The 26,409-nt window shown below is 42.1% G+C and overlaps 1 protein-coding gene, 1 long non-coding RNA gene, 1 other non-coding gene and 2 pseudogenes across 8 annotated transcripts in view; all 5 read left to right on the top strand.

The window, feature by feature from the left end:
- B4GALNT2 (beta-1,4-N-acetyl-galactosaminyltransferase 2) overlaps positions 1-8,876 on the top strand; it is a 52,307-nt gene extending 43,431 nt beyond the window's left edge. For all 6 annotated transcript variants that reach the window (XM_016158495.2, XM_016158497.2, XM_016158494.2 and 3 more), the window contains exons 8-11: positions 3,918-4,105; positions 4,845-4,985; positions 6,815-7,034; positions 7,631-8,876. In XM_016158495.2, coding sequence (XP_016013981.1) covers positions 3,918-4,105; positions 4,845-4,985; positions 6,815-7,034; positions 7,631-7,836 — 755 coding nt within the window. In that variant the 3' untranslated portion in view covers positions 7,837-8,876. The remainder of the gene's footprint in view (positions 1-3,917; positions 4,106-4,844; positions 4,986-6,814; positions 7,035-7,630) is intronic.
- A 3,308-nt stretch (positions 8,877-12,184) lies between these two features.
- On the top strand, positions 12,185-13,200 carry LOC118603932 (annotated as a pseudogene).
- On the top strand, positions 12,636-12,754 carry LOC118604738 (annotated as a pseudogene).
- A 2,567-nt stretch (positions 13,201-15,767) lies between the features above and the next one.
- Positions 15,768-20,397, top strand: LOC118603991. Its single transcript, XR_004951577.1, has 3 exons — positions 15,768-16,529; positions 18,934-19,089; positions 19,378-20,397. It is a non-coding gene; the product is annotated as an uncharacterized LOC118603991 (long non-coding RNA).
- Positions 16,058-16,129, top strand: TRNAQ-UUG. The gene has a single exon. It is a non-coding gene; the product is annotated as a tRNA-Gln (tRNA).
- Positions 20,398-26,409: the final 6,012 nt, after the last annotated feature.

Below are 26,409 nucleotides of genomic sequence, written 5' to 3'. Positions count from 1 at the left end.
TATTCTATCCAAATAATTCTATTCAAAATATAAATTAAATTATTCAAATAGCTTTAAATGTCATGGACAATGATTTAAAATATTTGTTTAACATAACTATCTCAAAAATAAAAGAAATAGCACAAGAAAATTCACAAAAAATCTTTTCTGGGGGTTTCGGTTTTATTTTAAAGATAAAGTGTTACAGACACATGCAAAGTTTCTATTCACCTTTCTTCCTCCAGCAACTACAATCTTATGTATCTTTCTTTTCTCTTCTTTTGTACATTTAATATGTAGATTTCTATTCCTCCACACCCATGCATGTGTGCATACACACATAGCATACAGTGTGGTTTTATGCATTTCTGAGCTTTTCATAAAAGTTATCACACTGTATGGTATGAAGTTCTAGATTTGGACCTTTTGCCAGTCATGGTGTGTCTTTCTGGGGTCTTTGTTATCTGAAAGTTTCATCCTTTAGTATAGTAAAATCGATTGGCTGTTTTTCTAGCTTTTGCTTTTTGCGCTTTGTTCAAGAAAGTCTTCTTTACACTGAAACCATAAAGATATCCTTCTGTATTTTTTTTTTACCAAAGTGGTACATGTTTGCTTTTACATTTAGATATTAGATCTACCTAGAAGGTATTTTTATGTGTGGCAGATGATGGGGATCTACTTTTGTGTATGAATAGCACATTGTCCCAACACCATATATTGAATAGCCCATCCTCCTCATGCCTGGCTTGTATTGCCACTCGGTCACACGCTCAGTTTCACATGTGCAGGTGTCTGAATCTGGGCTTTGTTAGGTTGCACTGATCTGTTTATCACTGGGCTAATTCCACATGTTTCAGTATTCTTTATAATAGGTTTTCTTTCTAGTAGGGACAAATCCCATACTTTGGGATGATTGTAGTTCGTTTACTAAATTTTCTTAGCTCTTCTTGGTCCTTCATTCTTCCATTGGTATTTTAGGATCCTCTCAAATGCCTTGAGATTTTGATTTGAATTTCATAAGTTCATAAATTAATGAGAGTTGAACTGACGACTTTATGAAGCTGAATATTCCCGACCACGAATCCAGTATACCTCTCCATATTATAGTTTCCAGCGTACAGTCTCTCCATAGGTTCTCCAGCAATTTATTTTGTAATTTTATTTATAAAGGAATTGCATATATTTTATCGAATTTAATCTTTGATCCTTTATATTTTTATTATTATTTTAGATTGGATCTTTTTCTTCTCTATTTTAATTGCTTATTGCTAGTGTATAAGGCATTGGCGATTCTGAACGTTAAACTTACAAACGGCACCCTTGTAGCACTCCTCTTAATGACTATTTTTTTGTTAATATGTAGGGTCTCTTAGACAAACAATGATGATTTTTATCTCTTCCTTTCCAATTCTTACAATTTGTTTCTGTTTCTTGTTTTAACTGCATTTGGCTAAAATCTCCAGTATAGTGTTGAACGGTAGCAACAGTAAGTAGCAGGCCATTTTGCTTGTTCTTGACTTTAAGAAGGATATTCTAATGTTACACCACTAACGTTTGCTGTGTAGGAGTGTGGTAGATATAACAGGGTAAGAAAGTTTCCTTCTTTCCTTCTATTTCTATTGCTAAGCACTTTTCTGTTTCTATTTTCTATTTAATTGCTAAGAATTATTTTTTATTATTATGAAAGAGTATTGAATTTTATCAGGTAATTTGTCTGCATACTAAAATAATATTTCTCCTTCAGTTGGTTTCATGTAGTGATTTACATTGATTGATTTTCCATTGCCAAGGTATCCTTGCATTGCTGGAATAAGTCCATCTTGATTGCAATGCATTATTTGATTAAATGCTGAAATAAATTTGCTACCATTTTAATTAGGACTCTTGCATCTTTATCCCAAACTGAGACTGTCTTTTCCTGTAATGTCTTTGCCCAGCTTTGTTATGTGGATGTAAGAAACGTTCAAAACTATAGAGAATTTTAATGAGTTTATTCGATTCGAACTAACGACAACTTCAGGGAAGCAAAATCTCAAGGAATTAAGAAAATACCTTGGAGAATGGCAGTTTTGCAGCTTATTTTATATATTAGTAGCAGGGTTACATGAAATCCATTGGTGGTAGGTTAAGGGGGTGGGAGAAAGCAAAGTGGGGGAAATCTCTGGGATTGGATAAGAAGTAAAAGGGAGAGACACATACTTCTTTTACATTGGTGGGCACAGTACAGTCGCTAATTAACGTTTATAATGCCATGTGTAGAGATGGCATCCTGGGAGCAAGACAACAACGAGAGGTTCTGTGGTCTCCTGCCCTGCAGTGGGTGTGCCTTGAGGGGCCTAGAAAAGGGGAGCACTCTGATAATACAAGGGTATTTTATCCTAGATACAGAAAGACAATAGACAGGTTCACTTAAGGCAAAACTGACTTTTATCAAGGAAACTCCAAGCCTAGGATGTGATTATCTGCCACGACTCACTTTTAGTTAGGGATTTTTATGTTCAGACCATCTTATGTGGTTACTTTCAGTCCATGAGTTTCTAAGGCCTGCCACGCAGGCCTCCCCTCGTTTAGTATATGGCCCCTTTTTAATCCACAGTTATCAGTATTATACAAGTCTTATAAGTTGAGTTTGGTTACTTTCCTTTTTACTATTTTCTGAAATTAATTGTAATAAAATAGGAATTATATGTCCTTCGAAGTTTTGTTAAAACTTATATGGTCCTTGTGTCCTCTTTTTGGTCTAAATTGCAGGGTAGGTGGTTAGGGATTAAGGGTGAAACATAAATGGGAAGGAGTGAGAGAAAGGGGAGAAATGTTAAAATATAATTCTGTGTCTTTAATGGTTATCAATCTATATGTGCATTAAATGTTTCTATGAAAGTATCCACTCGATGTAAAATTGTCATTTTTTTTGGTCATAAAGTTGTTCATAGCATTCTCTTATGCTTTCTATAGCATTTTAATATATCTAAAATCATGTTTCCCTTTTGGTTCTTACCATTGATCTTCAATAATTTTAAGTGGTTTTCATATTCAAATATTCACATTTATAGCTGATTTTGTTTCTTTTTTCTTTTTTAATATGTGTGATTCTGTTATTTATGGCTTTAAAGATTTTAAACATTCTCATTTAAAATCATTTTCAGGTGCCTATTATTTTCAGTATATCTGGAGTGGGGGTTCATCTGCACACGGTAGATTTGTTGATTATTGTTATTCATGCTGATTTTTCTTGAGTGTTTTGAAATTTTTGTTGGTGAGCTCATTTCAAGTAGGATATTTTTGTTTGCTTGTTTTGTTTTCTTCTCTCTCTTTCTCTCTTGACTCCGTCTCATCTCACAGCTTTATAGTTGCTCCTATTCCCAGGATCCTCAGATTCCTAGTTCATCCTCTTATACTGGGGTCCTAGACAATCTGGTCCCGACCTTCCAATCTCCAAGTAGACCTATTTCCACTCATGTCTTCCTGAGCATAAAGTCCAAGTAGATTTTTCTCTAGGAGCTTCAGCTGATGACAGGGGCAAGTCTCAAGTTCCTTAGACCTTCTCTTTTCTTTCGGGGTCCCAGACATTCCATACTGATGGGCAAAGCCCTGTGCATCTCAAATCCTAGTATTAAATAAAAGCAGATGCAAGCAAAGTGCTGACGGGCAATCATACAGTAAAGAATTCAAACTGACAGTAGGAAATGGCATAGTGGAGCCAAGAAAACCAGGGGAAGACCTCTGGACTAGAAGAGAGATAAAATTTCAACAAATTGGGTATGTTTTAAATATATTTATTTTTTAATCCAATGAACAAACTATTATTAAGCACCTACGAAGGCATGAGGCCCACAAACTGAGAGGTTGTGGCATAAATAAACCACTAGAATAATGAAAGCTAAGACACTGAAACTTCCTAAAAGACAGAGCTATGACATCTACCCTTTCTTACCCAGAGAAGAAGCTCAGAGACTTGGTAACCATCGCCACCAAAACTTTCCTCCGTCCGCACAAGCTCATGACCATGCTCAGGAGTGTTCGTGAGTATTACCCAGACTTGACCGTGATCGTAGCTGACGACAGCAAGGAGCCCTTGAAAATTAATGACAGCTATGTGGAGTACTACATCATGCCTTTTGGGAAGGTATGTCCCTCCCAGATAGGGAAACTCCTGGGTCCTGGGACAAGAGGGACCCAGAGTCAAGTTCTACTGTGGATGGGGCTATTGAAGCACTAAAGTGGCTTTTCCAAGGAATTAGGGTCCTGGGGAGGGAAGGAGTGAGACTCTCCTCTGAGGCCCCTGTTGACTCCAAATTCACAGAGAAATCAGGTCACTCTCACTTATCTGTATTAACGGGGTGGTTAATCTGCCTTCCCTCACACTCGATATTGATCAAGGTCATTCTAAGTGATTAGAGGTATCTGACATCCCAAGTATGCCTGACAGGCAGATCCAACAGCAGAGAAACTTCTCATCCCTATGATTCCGCTCAAGCTAAAGTGGCTCTCTCTCTGTCTCTCTCCCTCGCATATCTTCCTTCAAGGATACACAGAAGGAAATGGACACTATACAGACCAGAGTGTCCCACTTTCCAACATCTTCCAAGCAACATAAGGGGACATGGAAGGGGAGCCACAGACACTCTATCAGATGGAAAAGGACTGCAATCCATCCATATTGGCCACAAGGCCAAGGAAGAGCTTTCTGGTCTTTTAGTCTTTGATCTAGAAAGTCACTGTCCTTCTTCCAGTGTCTCTGAGACATGGACCCCCTTTAACCAGTGATTCTCCACCACTACCTGGGGTTGAGACATAGCAGCCTGGATATTAGGACTATGTAGCCAGGGCTGGCAACCACTGATCTAACCTCATCCCATCTACAGGGTTGGTTTGCTGGTAGGAACCTGGCTATATCTCAGGTTACCACCAAATATGTTCTCTGGGTGGACGATGACTTTCTCTTCAACAACAAGACCAAGATTGAGATGTTGGTGGAAGTTCTGGAGAAAACTGAACTGGATGTGGTAAGAGAGAGTTGCCAAGTTTACTTCAGGTGCAATCTGTGGAGACAGCCGAGAGAGGGAAAGGGAAGAGAAATGAAGAGGGGAATGTATGTGAGTGGAAAAGGGAGGAAGAGGGAAGAGGAGAGGGAAAGGAGGTGTGGGAGAGGGGCCGATGCAGGAGATGAACAGCCAGCGCGGCTCTGGGGTTGAGAGCATCACACCAGGCGTTGGGAGATGTGTGAATTCTCTTTCGGCTTCCATGTTGATTTTTCTTTGAGCGATTTATATCCCCACCCCCAATTCACCTTGTTTCATCTTTAAAATGATGGATTTGTGCATCACTTCTGACTTCCTTCTTAAAATGGTGGGAGAGGAAAGAGAGCAGTGCTCAGGTTCTGCCACACGCCATTCGAAAAAATGTAAACGGTACAAAGACTTAAAAGCACACATATCCCTCATGACATTAAAATAAAAGTCATAAAAACATCAAAAGTCAATTCACATATAGAAAAGGGAAGAAAAAGGTGATGGGTAACAATACTGTATTGCATTCTTCAAGTTTGGGAAGAGAATAGATCTTATATCTTTTCAACATATACATAATGGTTATTATGCAGAGGTGACAGATATGTTAGTTAGTTTGATTGCAGTGATCTTTTCAAAACATCAAGCTGTACGCCTTACTTATATACAATTTTAATGTCAAAGATATATGGATATAAAGCCATTTTAAAAAAATAAAGAACATAGGTAAGGAGGTAAGTGGCATTGTGACCACAGTTAACTCTTATTCCAGGTGGATAGTCCCCAAAGCATCTTGACTGACTAAGAGATCTCTTGACTACTCTTCTAGAGACCAAATCGCAATAGCATAAACATGATAGAAGGTGTAGTTCCTGCTTATGTCAAAATCCAAGCTGGCACTTGACTCTGCTTCCAGGGTCATCCTGAATCAGCTTCCTTCTCTTGTTCCTCTGCCATCATTGTGGTGCTCAGCTGCATGGCCGGAAGAAAGGGGGAGCAAGAAAGTGAAGGACAAACAGTTTTCTTTTAAGAATGTAATCGAGACATCCATGCTAAATCCTTGCCCTTCAGCCAGGACTTAGCCACGTGGTCAGACCTCGCAAAGGAAGTGGGGAAAATTTTATCTTTAGGTGGATAGAGAACTGTCTTAATTTAGTCCACTTAAAACCCAGAGGTTTAATTTACTAAAAGTTAGAAAGAAAGAACAAGTGATGAGGGACATTGGCAGGCTTTACCGTGCCACCCTGGATGATTAATGTTGGCTCAGGAACAGATGTACTCACTTTTCCTGTCTGGCTTGGGCTCAGACATATAAATGCACATGTCTTCGTGAGGAAATGGATAGCTGCTCAGACAGATGAGCCAGGAGCACAGAATGGGAGGAAGATAGCTTGAGATAAACTGCAAGAAGCTGCAAGAACCCCCAACAATGGAGACTCCACCAACAGACCACTGTGCATGCAGAATGCCTCTCGCCTGCACCCAAATATTGCTCCTTCTGATAGAAAAGAGTGAGTTAACTTTTGGAAAAGATGAGTTTGCAGTAGGGTAAGCAGAACAGAGAAATTGTCTGCCCTTTGGACTTGGTATAAGTGTTTTCTGCTCCTACCAAGGGACAAGCAGAAATGAAAGATCAGAGGACTGAGCAGTATGTACTGAAGGCTGTGGTTGAAACAGCAAGAAAAGAGTAACTGAGGGACCATATGAAGGGTAGATAGAGAAAGGGTGTGATTCTTGTTGGTTCGGTCCAATAAGGCTTCCTGGCAGAGGCAACGTGAATATTCAGTCTGTGTTCTCTAACGTAGATTTCTCTACCCGTGGGCTAGGTAGGCGGCAGTGTGCTTGGAAACTTGTTCCAGTTTAAGCTGTTGCTGGAGCAGAGTGAGAATGGGGACTGTCTTCACCGGAGGTCAGGATCTTTCCGGCCCCTGGACGGCTTCCCCAACTGTGTGGTGACTAGTGGCGTTGTCAACTTCTTCCTGGCCCACACAGAACGCCTCCAAAGAGTTGGCTTCGATCCCCGCCTGCAACGAGTGGCTCATTCAGGTGGGGAGGCTGGAGGAGGGAGTAAAGGAGCTGGGCTATAAATTGACCTCAGAAGTTTATTCTTTCGAGGGCCATGCTCCACTGATTGTGGTCACTGGCCGGCACCACTGGGTTTCCTTCTCCTTTCACCCCAAATTAGGGAGCTTGTGGTCTCTCTTGACTCCCTCTTCACCCTCTCTTTGACTTCTTATCTCCCACAGACTATTCCTGAGACATTCTTTCCCTTCCTTTCCCCAGAGCTCTGTCCCCTCCTTCTTTTCCCACCTTGCTTCTTATTCTCATTTTCTAGAAATCCTTCTAAAATATTTCAGCTGGTTAACTGCTCCCCCACCCCTTCTGATTCCCTCAGTCCTGTAATCCACAGTTCTTTCCAGCTGGAAAGCTAATCTGTATCTCTCTGTCTCTCTACCCATATCTCTGTCTGAGAAATGAGCTTATTTATCTCCTTCCAACTCACCAACATGGGCAGGTGGCTGAACCTTCTAAGGGATATAAATTATGTCCCCTCCCCCTGACTCTCCCCCAGACCTAGAATATGGTCCTGGGTCTCAAGCCGAAGCTCACATTTCCTTCTCGTGCTTTCTCTCTCTTGGCAGAGTTCTTTATTGATGGGCTTGGCAGCCTGCTCGTGGGGTCATGTCCAGATGTGATTATAGGTCACCAGGCCCATTCTCCAGTAGTGGATTCGAAGCTGGCTGCCCTAGAGAAGAGCTACAGCAAATACCGGACCAACACGAATGCCCAAGTCCAGTTCAAGCTGGCTCTCCACTACTTCAAGAATCATCTCCAGTGTTCCACATAAAGGCGCCTGGACATCAGAAAAGCGCTCGGCTGACTGGTTGCTGGTATCTGGAACAGTGGAACATGTGGTCAAGCTATCAAAAAATAGACTCCTAAAAAAACGAACATTACAATAAACCACCTAGTGGGTAGGGCAAATGGGTCAGGCTCAGCTATTGGAAAGACCAGTGGAAAGCTAGAAATAGACCGATCACTGATCAGAGTAATGGAGCCCATGTTAAAAACAATCATTATTTATTTGTATGATTCCTTACCATTTATGAAGAATTTGCACATAAAGTGTCTCACATCATTTCCTTAGTTCTCACATGAAAGAGTATATAATGGGTTGGTATCCTCAGTCAAAAGAATGGTGGGTTGCTAGGTCCTTGAGGGTTATTTGGTGGCGCTTGATGCTGGAGATGATCACGGTTGTCCACAAATTTTTATTTGGTTCTAGCTTATGGACTCAGTGTAAATAACCCAGGGTCCTTGACTTGAGGAGGTTGCAGCCTGGTTCCTTTCAGTCTACTAGGATCATTGGGCAACCAGGGTCGAAGGATCAGAGAAGGGAGAAGTCACTATGGCCTAGGCACCTGAGGAAGGCTCTGTACGGTGAGCTCATTTGGAGCCTCAGAAGGCAGATGGGATGCAGGCAGTCAGAGGGAGGGAACAGAGCACTGGGTAGTCCACTGTCTGCCAGAACAACGGCTTTCCTGGCTCACTTGGTACCACAAAGACACTTTCCAGAACACCAGGGATTGAATTTGCACCCTATGCCAAGGTGCCATGATAAACAATGTAAGTTCAGCAGCAAGCCACTGAATTCCAGTGACGTGAGACCAGTTACTGACCACTCAAGACCCATGTCATCAACAGAAAAGAACTATCACATGTTGTTGAGGAAAGTTCTCTGTTATCTTAGGAATCCACAGGTTCTACAACGATAGGTCTAGTCCCACCTTTATGGTTTCTACTCTTTCCCACTGAAGACGGCTAAGGGTAATTCAGGATCTTTGAAGGTGTGTCTATGAGATATTAATAAAACTTAATGAAAAATAATTTGGTGGTCAAATAATTTTGAAAAATATTGCATGCTGTATCGCTATCTTGGAGAATTGTAATTCACATTGCATTAGGTGTAGTAAGGGCTTTGAGAAGTCTTACGGTAAAGAAATCAGGATCTTTATTTCAACATTTCAATATTTCTTAGATGTTGATACTGTCATTTTTTAGTCTCCCAAACAGGAATTGACCACACATACCCATTGTTGTCATAAAGATTCTACTGCAAAAGCTCTTCTGGGTTTAACATGCACAGTCACTTTGTGCAATAGTACATGCATTTTATGTACACTGTTAGATAAGACAAGGGTCTCAAAGTCTGAGTGGTTTTTACTAAATGCTATTCTTGCTAATGTTAAAACGTAACACAGTATTGTGCTGAGGTAACCAGATGAGCTTGACCCATATCCAACCAGAAAGGTCTAGCCAACTACAAAGAAAAAAATCAACATATAATTAACCAAAAAGTGTATAAGCAACAGCTATGCCTCCCTTCAGGGAGGCAGAGCTTTGGATGTGAACCCCCTGTCTCCTTTACTTGCTTCAAGTAAATAAAACTACCTAATGACCACATTACAACCACAAGTAGTTCTTGAATTTGGTAATCATTTGAGCTGGAGATGGCTATTGAAGTTAAAACTCATTAGCTATTACTAGTCAGATTTTTAAAGAAATTGAATTGCCAACAAGACCTCAAAAACTTACAGGTTTTCATTCCCAATCAATTCCAGAGATTTTGTTTAGACATACTCTTTGAGACTGAGAAATCCATTCTGGTAACCACAGACCTCTAGCCTTGCTTATCATCTGGCACTTGGTTGTCTTGAGGCTATTCAAAATAGTCATCTAAAGTACAGAAAGACCATCTATAATCTGTTTTTTTTTTCTTTTTTTTTTTTGTCCCCAGGTTTTTACTCATCGTGGGCAGAAAATGTTTAAAGTTTTGCAATGTAATAGGCTGATCTTTTTGCTCAAATTCCTGCCACGTCTCCTGTTTCTGGTGATGCTTTCCAGTGGGATAGAGAATTCAGCTTTTCCATCCCTGAAAGGCTCCAAATTATAGGACTTCCAGTAAACTTGGACTGCAAGCCACTCCTAGCAAAACCATACTATATCTGCTTTAAAACAGGGCACCTCTGCCCCACATTTGCCTCTCTTATGGGGACCATTCTGAAGACTGCATGAAGTCACTAACCCGTGCCAACATCCTCATTTGTTCCTAGCATTTTCCATTCTTGATATTCTACAGTCTTAAGAGGCACATAGTCTGTATTCCAGACACCAGTAACTGTTTCAGGATCACCAGCTTCCCAGGAGGTCATCTTTCTCTACCTCATCTCTTCCACACAACTCTATATTTAATTCCTTCACAGGATTCATACCCATATAAAGCTCTTTTTTCTTAATCCTTTGTTTGGATGCTTTAGCTGCCTTTATACCCTTCAGCCTTTCTGCTCCAGCTTCAAACAAATTGCCTATAGGAAATCTACATCCCTCATCGTTCTTTAGATTTTACTAGGAGATTATCAAAGTTTTCATTATGTAGCTAAACAATCTGTGTAACTGTTCATGTCTATGTCCTATTGCTTGGAAAAAGATTCCAGCCCTGTGCATGCAAGGACACAGAAGGCATTATTTACAAAAGGAATAGAATACATTGGACTTGGTCAAAATTAAAACCCGCTAATCAAAAAACACTATTAAGAAAGTGAAAAGACAACAATGGCTGGAAGAAAATATCTGTAATATAAATATTTGGCAAAGGATTCATATCTCAGAAATGTAAAAAATTCCTATAAATCAATAAAATAACAATTTTTAATGGGTAAAATACTTGAAGAAAAACTTAGAAAAGAAGACATCCAAACAGCTAGTGAGCATGTTAAAAAGATGTTCAACTTCACTAACCATCAAGTAACTGCAAATTAAAACCACAAGGAGAGTTCTTTATACACCCACTAGAATGGCTAAATTTAAAAGACAAACAATACCACATATTAACTGAGATGTGAAGCAACTGAAACTTTTATTCATTGCTGGTGGGAGTGCAAAATTGTACAGACACTTTGGCAAGCTGTTTGGCAGCAACTAATGAACTTAAGTGTACGCATACCCTGTGACCAAGCAATTCCATTACTATGTATATAGCCGAGACCAAAAATGGTCATAGTAGCTTTATTTATATTGGCCCCAAAGTGGAAACAACCCAAATGTCCATTAGCTGGAGAATGGACCAAGAAATTGTGGTATATTCATAAAATGGAATACTACTCAGCAATAAAAAACATGCTATGGATATATACAGTGACATGGATGAATCTCAAAAACATTTATGTTACTGCAAAAATGGTATCATTTGTCTGGCTTCTTTTGCTAAAGATGATATTTTCGAGATTCATCCATGTCGCTTTACACATCCATAATATGTTTTTTTCCTTGCTGAGTAGTGTCCCATCGAATGAGCATACTACAATTTGTCATTTTGTCATCTATCTACACATAGATATATAGTTATACCTATGTCTATATATTCATATCTACTTTAAAACAGGCAAAGCTATTTTTTTGGTGCTAGAAACTGGAGTAGTAATTTTAGGGGAGCAGGGTAGATAATGACTGAAAAAGGTCACCAGGGAACTTTCTGCAGGAATGTTATGAAAATGCTCAATATTTTGATCTAGGTAATGGTCACACAGTTGTAAAATTGTGATTTCAGTTCATATTTGTGCATTTTACGTTATGTAAATAATATCTCAATAAAACATCATTTAAAAAGGATGAGATATATGTTATGTGTACTGTTTTGAAACAATCTTCAAGATATGATGTTAAGTAAATATACTTTTGTATAAGAATGAACTATCTCTAGAAAGAGAGTGTCAGAAGTTGCCTGTAAGAACAGAAAATTATAGTCAGGAATTGTATTTATCTACGTATTTCTTTTTATACCTTTTGAATTTTGTATTATGGTCATGTATTACCCATTTAAATAGAAAAAGAAAGACAGTTTTAAAGTAGCATGTTATTATGTTAAGTGCAAAAGCAAAACATAAAATTATATATACAGTGAGAGTGACTATGTAAAAATGCATTTTTATAAAGAGAATGAAACACATCAAATATTAGCAGTGCTTGTTGGGATTTTGGTTATTTTTACATCTTTCTTCTTTACTGCATTTTCTACATTTCCATCATAAATGATTTACCTTTATAATGTGAAAAAAATAAAATTATTTTAAAAAGAGAAAGTGAAAACATTTAGGAAAAAGTTAAAACATGGATGCTGCTTTGTTCAAAATAAGTAAATGGCCAAATATACCCCATCAGAGCCTGGGGAATGTGAGGTCCAGAGCAAGGAGCTGGGCTTAGAGGTTGGGTGGGGCAAGCTGGGAGACTCAGGGCATCACCTCTCACCCTGCACAAGGGGGCGCTGATGGCTTGCGTGGCATAGCTGGATCTCCCAAGGCTAAGTAGAGGATTTGTGGTGAGAATACAGAGCAAGGCAGACTCCATCCCAGCTAACTGTGAGAGGCCTGGGTATAGCTGAAAGAAGCCGACGAGCTCTTCCACAAGAGGCCTACATCTGGCCACTGGGGCTACCGCCATGTCTTGTAGTGATCCCTGAGAAGTGCCAGCACATTTTGTGAGTACTCGACACCAATATCAATGGTAGGTGGAAAATAGTTTTTGCCATCACTTCAATTAAAGGTGTGGGGCAAAGATATGCTCATTTGGTGTTAAGAAAAGTAGACATTAGTCTATGGCCATGCCACCTTGAACATGCCTGATCTCGTCTGATCTCGGAAGCTAAGCAGGATTGGGCTTGGTTAGTACTTGGATAGGAGACCACCTAGGAAGACCAGCTGCTGTAGGTGTCAAAAAAAAAAGAAAGAAAGAAAGGAAGGAAGGAAGGAAGGAAGGAAGGAAGGAAGGAAGGAAGGAAGGAAGGAAGGAAAAAGAAAAGAAAAAAGAAAAAGTAGACATTGACCTCACCAAGAGAGCAGATAAGCTTACTGAGGATGAGGTGGAACGTATTATCACCATTATGCAGAATCCACACCAGTACTAGATCCCAGACTGGTTCTTGAATAGACAGAAAGTTGTGAAGGATGGAAAATACAGCCAGGTCCTGTCCAGCGGTCTGGACAGCAAATTCTGTGAAGACCTCGAGCGACTGATGAAGCAAATTCGTGCCCGTAGAGGGCTGGGCCACTTCTGGGGATTTTGTGTTCAAGGGCAACACACCAAGACCACCGGCTGCTGAGGCCTCACTATAGGTGTCTAAGAAGAAATAAATAAATCTGTAGGCCTTGTCTGTTAATAGTTTATACACCTAAAAAGGAAGGAAGGAAGGAAGGAAGGAAGGAAGGAAGGAAGGAAGGAAGGAAGGAAGGAAGGAAAGAAGGAAGGAAGGAAGGAAAGAAGGAAGGAAGGAAGAAAGGAACTTCTCAAAGCATTATTGCACCTATTATTCCCTTCATTATCCATTTACGATATTATTATATTCTCATGAGAAACGGGAGAATATCTTAAATCCCCTTATCCTGGACTTTAGTCCTTTTTTTCTTAACCGTTGGCCTCATTTCACTCTGCTGCAGTTCAGCCCTCAGGCTGAAACCCACCTCAGGCTAAGCCCACCTCTGGCAGAGCTGGGGGCTCCCCCACACCTCAGGGGCCACCTTATAGAGGTTTAGAATCTGTCCTCAATGCTTCATGGGATGCCACCTTTGGGATAGCATGCACCGTGGATATATGTTAAAAGAAACTAGTTATGCTGGGGCAGGGAGATTACATATTATCTCCATTTTCTCTGTTATCATAACAAAATTAATAAATGTGACATTAGTCTCTGAACAAACTAGAAAGTTGTTTCCTTCTCCTAAGTACTCCTTGGCCCTCTAAGGGGGTTCAAGGAACATGTTTGGTAAGGCACTAACCACATTCAAGGCCCAGGCAAGTCCTGGGCCTTATGCCCAAAGGAATTCACAGCCCCGCCAAGGAGAGGAGGGAAGAAAGATGGGAGAAACAGAGGCACAAAATACAATTACCTATAATTCCAGCGAGTAACGACAAAAACTGTAAGAGATAATCATTTAATCTACTTGAGGAATGCATGAGTAGAGGGGTTTCGGTGAGGATCTCATTTGGCCTGGTAAGATTTTTCTCAGGCTAAAGAAGAAGATGGTGGGAATTGCAAAAGAAAAACTAGAGAATGGAAGTAGGGAGAAGTGGGAAAAGGAGGAAATCACTCCTTTACCCTCATACTGGATAAAAAGAACTATCTCCTACACGTTTCCAAAGGATATAATCATCACCCTTTAGGATTTCTACAGTAACTTTCGAAAATTTAATTTCAATTAGCGTTCACAGAGACCTTGTAAGAAGGATATAGAGGGAAAGCTGAGGTCCAGAGATGCTAAAATCATTCATTATTAACTCAATATGATATTAAGTCACTTCAGCCTTAATAGAGCCTTAATAGAACACCCTTATCTCGCCGTTGGACCTTAGGGGGAGTTTGGTTCAGTACTCAAAATTGAAAATTGTTAATGTTTCTACTAACAATATACAAGAGTTATAAAAAGAAATCTTCACACAGTACAGTAAAACAGGCCCTCATTTACTCTCCGGAGTTAACTGTCATCAACAGACCTTTTTGGATTTGGGTTAAGTAGGTTCTTGACTGTATGAAACAAGAAATGGATTGCATACCTTAAGCAGAAAAGGGACTTACTGGCAGGATGTCAGATAGCTCAAAAAAGCATCAGGGGGAGACCAAAGTTCAGGAAAATGGGCAAGAACGAAGGAAAACTAGGCAACCAGGAACCGAGCCAAGGTCAGCGTCCTGGACAGTCTGGTTGGGATACCACATCTGCTGCCAGCGGGTACGGCATGGCTGCCATCACTGCTCCTCAGACACTGGGTATCACAAGCCACCATCAACAGCAGAACAAGTTCTAAAAAGCCCCTGCTTCTGGATCCTAAGTCCGATTGGCCAAGCTAGGGGCACACACTTTCACTCTGGCTTGCAGAAGCCTGGAGAGTATGTCTGTGTTGGAGACAGCCCTGCTGTCACCCAAACCCACACAACATTGGATCTCTCAAGAAAAGGAGTCAGTCAGAGGTCACAAATAAATAGCAAGTGTTCATCACATAGGTATACAACTTTTCTGGTTGTATATAAGTGTGGGATTTTATTATACCTTCTAATTGGTAAGTAGATTTTTGTTTTTGTTTTGTTTAGGTTTATACTTCTTTCATGTTAATACAATAACCTATCCCTTAAATTCCTGCTCAGTATTTATTATATAGATATCAATATTTAATCAGTTCTCACTGACGGACCTTTATTTTCTCTTCTTTACTATCATAAACACAGGTGAGTACATCCTCAACACTTGACACATCCTAGCTGTCACTTAGGATAAATTTCCAAAAGTGAAACTGTTGAGTCAAATGGCATATAAAATCTCATCTGTCATTATCCATTTACACCGTTACTAATGCTTATGAAAAAGTCCAGAGCAATTTTTTTTCATTTTTCGCTGATCTGACATGTTGAAAGAAGCCACCTACCAAATACTTTTTAAAGCAGAACACGGGACCTTTGAAAGGATCCACTTTTGTGCGAACACGGTTGGCTTTAGCCCCGTAAAGCTCGGGAAATTGTGCTTGGCGCGGGCGGGCCTTGAACTGCTGTTCTCTCACGTGCTAGTCCGTTTCCTTCCCCACTTGGCCAAGATCTCCCTTCTAGGATATTCCGTTTGTAAATAAATAAATAAACAACCATGAAGCCCAGGATGCGGGCGCCGAGCCTCATGCTGGGATGCTGGGAACCCGAGCCGGCCTTCCGCCCCCTGCCCGGCCCATCGCCACGGATCGCGCTCTCCTAAGAGCGCCCTCGCCAGCTCGCAGCTCTCCAGGCTTTCCGGGAACACCGGGCTAGGACCCTTGGAGGACAGCAGAAAGGGCGGCGACAAGAGATGCTACCCCGGGACCAGAAACGTCAGGGACACGGAAGCCCTCGTTGCTCCGTTTCCGCCCGCCTGTACGGCCTTGGGCTTAGAGTCCAGGGCCCAGGCTAGGCGAACCCCGCATCACCTACCATTATCAAACGACAGCGTAGAGTTTTACTTAGGTGGCTTGAGGAGGCTTCCGGCCACCTAGAAGAGCCAGCGGGTCCCATGGTGTAATGGTTAGCACTCTGGACTTTGAATCCAGCGATCCGAGTTCAAATCTCGGTGGGACCTCTCTAAACATTTTGGTTCTACAATTCCTGTTTTGGGAATGGCTGACGGCAGCGGCCACCTCGGCCAATGACGTTGCCCCTGTGACCTGCCGGACAGCCGTTTAGGTAGGGTCCCTCCCTTTCAAGATCCTTCCATTTCAGGCCCAACCTGAGGGTTACAGTGCGCATGCGTGAGAGGGCAGAAAAGTTAATGTTTACGTGGGAGAATGAACGCGACTTTACCCTGCAGGTGACAGCTGGAGGTGACAGCTGGAGGAACCCGAAGGATCCCGAGGATACTGCTTCGGGCGGGCAACTCGGCAGTCTTCGGGTCTAGGAGACCCAGCCCCCGAAAGCTGCCAGAAATCCTCGTTCCTATTGGCTAACGTGCAGAGTGCGATACATTTCTGCTCTACAAGCCGGTAATGAACTGGCCTCACCCAACCAAGGGGCGCGGGAAGGAATGACAGGCTGGGGGAGGAGGGTGTGGTTTAGGGGCTCAGTCCGGCTGTGAGGGCTCAGATACTTAAGTGTGTCTGGTATTCAGGCAGCAGGCAGCGAGGTCGTCTGTGTCTTTCAACGAGAAAAAAGTCCTTAGACAAGCTATCCGTTCGTCATTTCGTCTCAGCGGGTCAGGGCATCTCTGCCGGCGATTTCTCATCATATCCATGCTCTACTTCTCCCCAGCGGAGGATAGGAACCTCTATAGGGTTCACTAACAAGGTCGAGTGAATCTCTATATTGGCGACTCTGTCCTGGATCAGTGTTTTGGGCGCTGATCAGGCGCGCGTGACTTGCAGGAAAGGGCGTACCTCTGGGATAGCATGGAGCGTTGTCTTCTTCGGATTGGTATCCAAAGAAGGATTTTGAGAGCTGTCTGTCCCTCTGGGATAAGTGACGAGGGAGCCTGCTGACGCATTTGTGATCTCCCTACAGGGTGATTGGCATTGGGGTTATATGCTCCCGCCCCTTGGGAGTACGCCCTGGAAACAGAGAGGCTCCTTGCACCGCTCTCATCTCTCCCCCGAGCACCCCCTCCCCACCCACCACACACACACTCCTAAAGGTTTGAATGGATTTGTGTGTATGAGCGATCCCAGCCTCAAAAGTACTTAGGCTTGAGATTTGGAAGACTTACTCTACGAGATACTAAAGCTTATTATCAACCGTAAACTATAAAAATTGAGGTCGTGCGATACTGGTGAAAGGACAGACAAACATACCAATGGAACAGAATAGAGAGCCTGGGTCCTGTCCCACACGCGCTTGGGCCAGTAAGCGATTTACAACAAAAGTAGCAGGACAGGGCAGTGGGGGAAAGGACCTACTTTTCAATAAATTATGCTGGAACAATGGGTGTCCATATGGAAAAATGTGAAATAAAATTCCTCCCAACTTACTCTAAGCACGGCAATAAATTCCATGTGAAATATGGACAATGTGAAAGGAAAAGCAAGAAAGCTTTGGGAAGACAACACAGGAAAATATTTTCATGACCTCAGGGTAAAGAGCCTTCTTAAGACACAAAAGGTTCCAAACGATTGATATATGTCACTATATTAATATGATATCCTATGTTCTTATCAAAGACCTCAATAAGAAAGTGAAGGGTAAGTTACAGAATAGGAGAAAGTGTTTGGAATGCATAACTGACAAAGAATTTATTCTAGATTATGTAAAGAACTCCTAAAAATCAATAAGAAAAAAGACAACCTAATGGGAAAAAAGCAAAAGACTTGAAATGACACCTCACGTAAAGGACCTGCTGGCTGCTTGAAATGGCACTTAACAAAAAATAGCTGATACACATATGAAAAGATGCAAAGCATCATTAGTCATTAGGAGAATGCAAATTAAAATCTCAATGAAATACCACCACACTCACCAGAATGACAATGCTGAATGTTACCATGACTATAGAATAATATAAACTCTCATGGGAGTGTAAATTGGTGAGAAACAGGTTAACATTAGCTACTAAAGTTAAAGATACTCATACCCTGTGATCTAGCAATTTCACTTTTGTACATGCACCCACAGAAATGTGAGCATTTGTGTACTTAGAGACATGTATAAGAGTGTTTTTGGCAACATAACAGCCAAAAATTGGAAGGAACTCAAATGCCCATCACAATAAAATAGACGAATAATTTGCAGTAAGACTATATGATGGAATACTACACAGCAGCGGTCCTCAACATTTTTGGCACCAGGGACCAGTGCTCCTATGAGAATCTAACGCCGAATGATCTGAGGTGGAGCCGAGGCGGTGGTGCTAGCGCTGGGGAGTGGCTACAAATACAGATGAAGTTTCACTGTTCACCTGCCGCTCACTCCTGCTGTGCAGCTCAGTTCTTAATAGGTCATGGACGGGTACCAGTCTGCGGCCTGAGGGTTGGGGAACCCTGCTATACAACAACAAAAGAACAACCACATGCAATTAAATGAATGAATCTTTTTAAAAAAGTAGTATTGAGCAAAAGAATACATAATATGATTTCATTTATATAGAGTTCCTAAACATGCAAAACTTAATTATTGTTTAAAGCTGCAAATTTAGCTGGTAAAACCATTAAGTGAAACAGAGAAATAATTCACATGTAAGTGAAGATCCCAAAAATCTTTTGGGAAGAGAGAGGGTCCTCAGTAGTCTTCTGCAGGTATATTCTATATTTCTTGTCCTGGATGGAGGTTACATAGGTTGTTTATAAAAATTTGTTAAAATACATATTATGTTGTATGCATTATTCCAAATGTGTACTATATTTCTCAATTTAAAAAGTCAAAATGTACCTATCTAGAGACATGTTTCTGTCCTGGTCACAGATGAGGAAATCAAATTTGTCCACAGAGGAGGACTCAGGATAAAAATCCTTTAACTCCGAGCCAGCCAATCGGCATTTGAAGAATCAGGTTCAATTCCAGGGTCACCGAAGACATTGATAAATTTCATCCTACCACTAACTGGCCGAGTGCATTTAGGTAAGCAATTTAAATGTTCTGAAATTGTAACAACTTGAGATGATAGATGTGTAAATTTATAATGGTAATCATCTTGCCATATGTATAGATAAAATCATTATGTTGTTCGCCTTACATTTATACAATGTTATATGCCAATTATATCTTAATAAAGCTGGAAAAAAATTAAAAATAAATATTCTGAGCCTTATCTGTAAAAGGACAATGGTGCCTTTTGCATAACAGTGTTAGGAGAACTGGTAAAATAGTAATTAAAAAGTCCTTTTCTCTGCGTCTAATTCACAATAGGCCCAACAATGGTAACTACTAGAAAGACAACCAGAATAGTGAAGACTAAAGAAGCTCAAATAATTGAGAAAAGAACACATGCTTACATGGGGAAGAATACAAACTTAGAGGGTTGCAACAGAGGCAGAGAATGAGAATTCGAGGATGGAAGTTAGAGAGGTGAACAGGAAGAACTTTCTAACAATTTGAGCCGTCCATCAACGGAACATGCTTGAGAAACTCTGAGTGTCTGATGCCTGGAAGTCTCCTGGTGGTGCTCCGAGGTCTTCGTCATTGTGGAAGTTTTCTGCACTGATGTGGGACTTGGAATCCACAAAATTGGCCTTCTTTCTGCTCTGAAGTTTGATTCTGCTGAATCCTCATGCTTGCTCAGGACTTTGCTCACCAGGACCTTTCTCATCATTTCTCCAGTGGCTGCCATTTTTTGTTTGTTTATTTGTTTGTTTTGCTTCTGCCAAGACCCTCGGTACATCTGTTTTACATCACAAACCAGTACACATACACAAAACCGAAACAAAAGTTTAAGAAACAACATTCACTTTTACAACATGTAAAAGTACATTCTGATGCTTTCTGTTTTTTATTTTTTAAAAATTGGTCACAATCTCCAAATTGATTTCATAACTCACCAATGGTTCTTAAGCCAGTTAGTAACACATTTAGGAGCTCACCACCATCTCCCCTGTCCTTCCCCTCCTAGCTCAGCTTCTCTGAAACCCCCTCCGCATTTCCTTCTCTTTCAGGGTAGAACCTCTCTCTCCAACTCCTCAACATCCTCAGTCTGAGGAGATCTTTCTAATGGTTTTAGTCCAGGGAAGGGCCCCCAAGGACAACATTTTCCGGAAGGTGGCGCCTGCAGTATGTCGTTACTTACCAGAGTCACCAGCAGAGGGCAGAACGCCAGGACCACTGCGTTTAGCCAGTCTGTGTTTAGTCTGGCTTCTTCTCTATGTTAGATTCCCAGGGTTGTCCATTCATTATCTTTGTTTATTCATTTCTACGTGAGATAATGCATATACAATACTTACCACAACGCCTGGCACATAATAAGCCTGTAAATGATAGAACACGCGGTCATTTAACACCCATTTGTTGAGCACCTACCATGTTCTAGGTGCTGGAAATAAATAAATCAAAGACTTGACTTTTGCCCTTAGGGAGCTTGAACTCTTGACTGATAAATTGAAGACTAAAGTAGAGTGTAAAAGGACAAGCAATAGACTCAGGAGTATATGTGGACACATAGGTAAGTGAAATCCAGCCACGTAAGATTAAAAAAAGAAATCCAGACAAAAGGTCAGAATGGCCCGTGAGTGCTACCATTTATGTAAAAGGGGGAGAATATTTATAAGTATTGGCTTGTATATACATAAAACATCTCTGAACAGTTACATGAGAAACAGATAACATTGGTTTCTCCAGGGAGGAAACTAGGGGGAGAAAAAGAGGAAGGCACCGTTCACTGTACACCCTTTAATAACTCTTGAATTCTAAACCACCTGATTTTGAATGACCTAGTCATTCAGTCACAAAGGAGAGTCAGGGAAAGCTTACTAGAAGTGATGCTTAAACCTAGATGTGACTCTATGTGAATTAATTAGCTAGCTAAAAAAAGGGTAGCATGATAAGGTGTTTCAACTGGAGTCATAGGGGCAAGGGAGGTGAGCAGCGGGGAAAGCTGAGGCGCCAGAGGTAAATAGGGCCCCATGGATGTGGGAAGGGCCTTGATGCTAAACCCAGAAATCTTTACTCGGTCTTACAGAGGTGGAGTATCAAGAATTTAAACGAGGGAGCCACAGAGAATATACTAGCAGTCAAGTGGAGTGTAGGCTAGAGAGGGGCAGGGTTGCTCCACAAGAGGCTGTTGAATCATGGGGTGAGAGGTGATGAGTCTTTAACTAAGGGTTTGGCAGAGGGAACAAAGAAATAAACAGATGAACATGTAAGAGATGTAGAAGATAAAATCTTTAAGAATTTGCATGGATTAGATGGGATGGGGCCGTGGGCAGGGAGAGGCAGGTCCACTGAACTTCTTTGCCTCTCTCTCTCTCCCCTACTGGCTTGGTTTCTGTTTTCTCAGCTCTGATGCACCCACTTCTCACCCATTTCTGTGGTCTGGTAGGGGAAAATTAGAGGGGACAAGGGGACCCTACAGTCACCTCCCCTACCCCAGCTTCTAACCCTCAGAAATGGTAGGGGGTTAGAAGCTGGGTGTAAGAATGGTTTGGGTGCTATTTTGAACCACCTTAAACCCTGCTCCTAGATACACATCCTACCTCCTCCACCAGGCCCAGGCCTCTGTCTCTTTACAGGGACCCAGTGCGAAATGAAAATGTGTGATCCCTGTTCAAGATATTATTAAGAATTTCAAGACAGCAACAGCAGAGTGTTAAACCAAGCACAGAGCCCTTCTAAGCAGGAGGCCCTGAGTGACAGCACATAATGCTGATCTGGTCCCCAGGCCTCACTCAGGTAGGGTGGGGGCAGCAGGCCCTAACTTTCTCAGAAGCCATGAGGTCATGGTTGGTTAATAACCTCTGTCTAAGGCAGACAGGAACCCACCCCTCCAGGCTGCAAGTATGAGATACCACCAAAGACATGAAAGGCGGGAGGGGCTGCACTGCCTGATAGCTAGGAAGGATTTTGAGCTTTGGCCCGCTTCAGGAGCTGAGCCCTGAATTAACAGTCAGCTGTTCCCCTCCTCGCCTCCCCTTCCTCCAAGGCCTGGGAATCCCATCCTAGGAGTCTTCAGGGAACGTGAATATGGAAAGAAGGGGGTATAGGATTTGAACCTTGAGAATTATTCAGCTTGATGTTGATTGACCAGAAAATCAGGAGTCCAAGAGCATTCCCCCTTTTCTTCCTCTGCTTTCCTGGCTTGGTATCATTTTATTGCTCGGGATCATCGGAATGTCTCTGCTTGGTGTCCTCACACCTCTGACCCTCCCTCCTTCGCCCTTTTCATGGCTCTTCTTCCTCCACCCCAGCCTGAGTGGCTGATGTTCTCCAAGTTCCATTTTTAGCCTTTTCTCATTTCGATCCATGTGGCCGTCTTGAGCAGCGTCACCTACTTTTGTAGTTTCAGTGTCCACCTCTCAGCAACTCTCAACTGGGCACAAAGGGAGGGAGGAGAAGCCTAGGAGAATCACCTAGAGTCATCTGGTGGGGAGGGATTTCCAGATGGTGACACCACTATTCACTCAGTCACCCCGGAAAGAAACTTGAGATCATCCTTGAAGTTTCTTGGCCATCTTCCAACATCTAATCAATCTCTAAACCCTAAAAAGTTTACTTTGCAATTATCTCTCCAATCTATCACCTCCTCTCCCTTCTTATCCCACTTTCCCAATTCCGTTCCTAATCACATCTGAGTGTCTGGGTCCCAGTGGTTCCCCTATCTCTGGGAATTGCCCTTCTAAAAGATGGCACTGAAAGTTGTTTGGGGAGAGGAATTCTTTCCTTTCTCTTTCCTGGGAAGCAATTAAGGTTCTGGTCAGATGACCAGGTCTTAGGACACAATGGAAAGACAGAAGACAAGGATATCCGGAGAGAGCTATGTGGCTGGTTCCCTTAGGGTGAGCTCAGAGACTAAAAATATTCAAGTGTCATGAACAGGTTTACCAGAAGTCCCCCTGCAGAAGCTCCTCATACCCCATTGGGCTGCCTAGGTAGGGCTTGTGAAACAAAGCAGCCACAGAGTCAGGATCAGAGCTTATACATTAGTGGAACAGCATGGGCTTCCCCTTCATCAAGGCAATGCAACTCCACCAATGGGCCAGCAATGGCGGCAACCCTGAACTCCTCATATAACACTAGACCTCCAGGCAAACAGATAGTTCTCTAGTGTCAGGTCAGTGGAAGGATCAGAGAGTGTCACCATAGGCATTTATTCAGAAATTGGATTTGTATTCCTTGCCTGTCATGTCCTTGCCAACACTGCCATCTGTGGACCTATGGAATGTCTTTTAGATGGCCATGGTATCCTAGATCATACTACCTCCAACCCAGAGTTCTTCCCAGAGAAAATAATTAGACTCTAGGTGTAATATAAATCCTGGGACAGAAAAATGACACTAGTAGAAAAGCTAGGGAAATCCAGATAAAGTCTGGAGCTTAGTCAATAGTATTGTACCAATGTTAAACTTTGTAGTTTTAGTAAAAGTATCATGGTTATGTAAGATGTTAACAATAGGAGAAGCTAACGGGTGAAAGGCATATAGGAACTCTATACCATCTTTGCAACTCTTCTGTAAATCTAAAATTATTTAGAAATGAAACTACCGAATTTTTAATAAAGTAAGGCAAGGGACAGGATTTGCTGATCTCACCATGTGCCCAGCATCTGGAAGCTGATGGGTTTATAGAGTGACGAACTGGCCTGGTAAAATCTCAGTTTGGTGCCATCTAGAAGACACCGCTTTGCAAAGACGAAGTACGGTCAGAAGGCTGCTGGGTGTGCTCTGAACTGAACCAGAAACAACACACGGTGCTTTTCTTTCAGGCTGAAAAAAAAAACAACTCAAGAATGGGATCGAGGTAGGGATGGACAGCTTAGATCACATCAGTGACCCGCTGTCAGAACGATCTTTCTCATCTTCTTAACTTGCTAATGTGAAGTTTGAGCAGGCAAAGAAGGAATGCCGCCACCAGGGCACTAAATTATAATTCCTTTGAAGTGGAAAATGAGATTGCCCTTCAGCCATTTAAGGCTCCTTCTGGCACTAGGAAAACAGACAGAAAAGTGGGGGTCAGAGTGTTGGGCCCCTGACTGAACTTTAGGCTCAGGTGTCCTATGATTGTTATTATATTTTGGGGTGGCCAGGAAGGGTATGGGAGGATCCAGGAGAACACCTGGGGTATCATGTCCTGAGTAAAGGTGAACAGAAGAAACTGCTACCTTACTCAGAGCCCTGCCAAGGGTTCAAACTCCTTAGGGATAAAGATTGGATTCACTCCTCTGGACTAAACATTCCAGCCAGTGAGATTCTACCTGAAGGGAGAAGAACAAGGACCAGTGGGTGAAAGAAGGAAGACACAGCCACATGGCTCGTACGCCTTCGGCTGTGGCCTCCATCTGTTTTGTCTTTCTTACCGCTGGACTCATATGGAATGTTTAACCTTTCCCGTTGAAAAAAAATAATTATTGTATTTAATTGTTTTCTGGACATGGTTCCATAGTGTAGCAGTTAGCACGTCTGTTTTACACACAGAAGGTCCTGGATTCATTCCCAGTGCATGGTCTCTGGCCATGGCTCCCTGAACAAGCCCCATCCCTCCCTGAATAAGCCCCATGTCTGATCTCAGAAGCTAAGCAGGATTAGGCCTGGCTAGTACTTCGATGGGAGACCCACCTAGGAACACCAGGTGCTGTAGGTATAAATAGTAATAATAAAAATTTTAAAAAGTAATAAATGTTTTCTTTTTCTCATTCCTCTTTTCCTTCTTTTGAATGCAGTATACACGGCTGAATTTATTCTAGATTGCAGAATGGCGAAGTGGGGTCTGGATGGAATTGGGAAAGGAGTGGACACTTTGGGAAATCCTGGATACTGACCAGTGGCCTATGACCTCACTGGTAGGAGCATGACCTGCTCTTGGGCTGTGGCCCTCTGGGAAGGGGAGGCTGAGTGAGTTTGTAGCTGTGTTATCTTCGTATTAGTTTCATTTTCAGATACTTGGCTTCCAATTTTATCTAGTAATCTCCTAAACCAGCAACTTGGACTTCATCCTTGACAATTCCATGAAATGTCAAGATCTGAAAACTTTATTTCCCAAAGAACTCTTCACCCCTATCTCTCCCTCCAGACTCATGGCCACTGCTTTAATCCACCTCTCCCCTGATCTGATAATCATCTTCTTAATTGTCCCTCTGCCTCCACTTTCCCATTTTGATCTTATCAAAATACAATTTTCTTCTAAATGAAAACATTATCAACTCACTCCCAGAAGATAAGGTTGTTTAGTACAGAAAATTAGACCTCTCTGATCATCCCCAACCCCGCCTCTCCAGCAGTAAATCTTAAGGATCTAGGCCCATCTCTTGACATTCCAACAAGTCCAATCTGATTGATGTTTGCTTTCAAACCTGGTCCCTTTTTTTTCCTTTCTCATGTCTATGCATCTGTTTTGTAGTATGCCTTTAACCAGATTTACCATCCATCCACCCATTTACAACTTAACACTTTAGGACTCAGCTCAGGACTTCATGCAATACACCCATTCATATGGACTAGGTAGCCCTCCTATGGGTTCCCATCGTATCCTAGCAGACCTTTCTGATATTGCACTGAATACATGGTATCATGAGTGTCTGTCTGTGGCTCCTCTAGATAGTAATCAGTCTCTCCCTCATGGTACCCCCAGCCCTTAGTCAGATCCAGCCTCCTTTCTGCTGATCAAAGCCTGTCCCTCTGCTACTTAAATACCTCCCTATGCTTTCTGTTGCCCTAAGGGTGAAGAAGAAAGTTCTTACATGAGCTTTGAACAAGGTCCTTTAACACTGGACCCCTCTAGCTTTCCAGACTCGTGTTTTACCACTTCCTGTTCTGCCTTTGCCCCCACTGGCCTGCGATAGTTCACACTGACCTTGTTTATTGCCCTGAATGTCATGCCAGCTGTGTGTGTCTACACCATCCCTGACTTTCCTTTCCCCAAGGTGACATGGACTTAACTATAAACTGTTTCGTGTCTTCTCTTGCTAAATTCCGTGAAAATAGCAGCCACGTTAGTCTTATTTACTCTTCTATCTCTAGTCCCCAGCACACAACAGACCCTCAGTCATATTAAATAAATCATGACCTTACAAACCCTTGTTATCAGGCCATCTGGGGTGAGGAACACCACAAGATCGGACACGAGATGAGGAAAAAATGACCTCCCACCTCAGGCTCTCAACCCAAACTACTCTGATGGAAATGCTGCTTCCTAGGAAGAGAGTAGAGGGGGGAAATGGTGGCGGGGCAGGGGGTGGGGGGGAGGGGGCGGTTCCTAAAGAGGAGTAAATGTCTCCCAAGGCCTGCCCTCTGGAGTCTC

The sequence above is a fragment of the Rousettus aegyptiacus genome, unplaced genomic scaffold (assembly GCF_014176215.1).
Source record: "Rousettus aegyptiacus isolate mRouAeg1 unplaced genomic scaffold, mRouAeg1.p scaffold_m13_p_6, whole genome shotgun sequence".
Classification (NCBI taxonomy): domain Eukaryota; kingdom Metazoa; phylum Chordata; class Mammalia; order Chiroptera; family Pteropodidae; genus Rousettus; species Rousettus aegyptiacus.
This window is presented reverse-complemented; position numbering and strand designations above follow the sequence as displayed.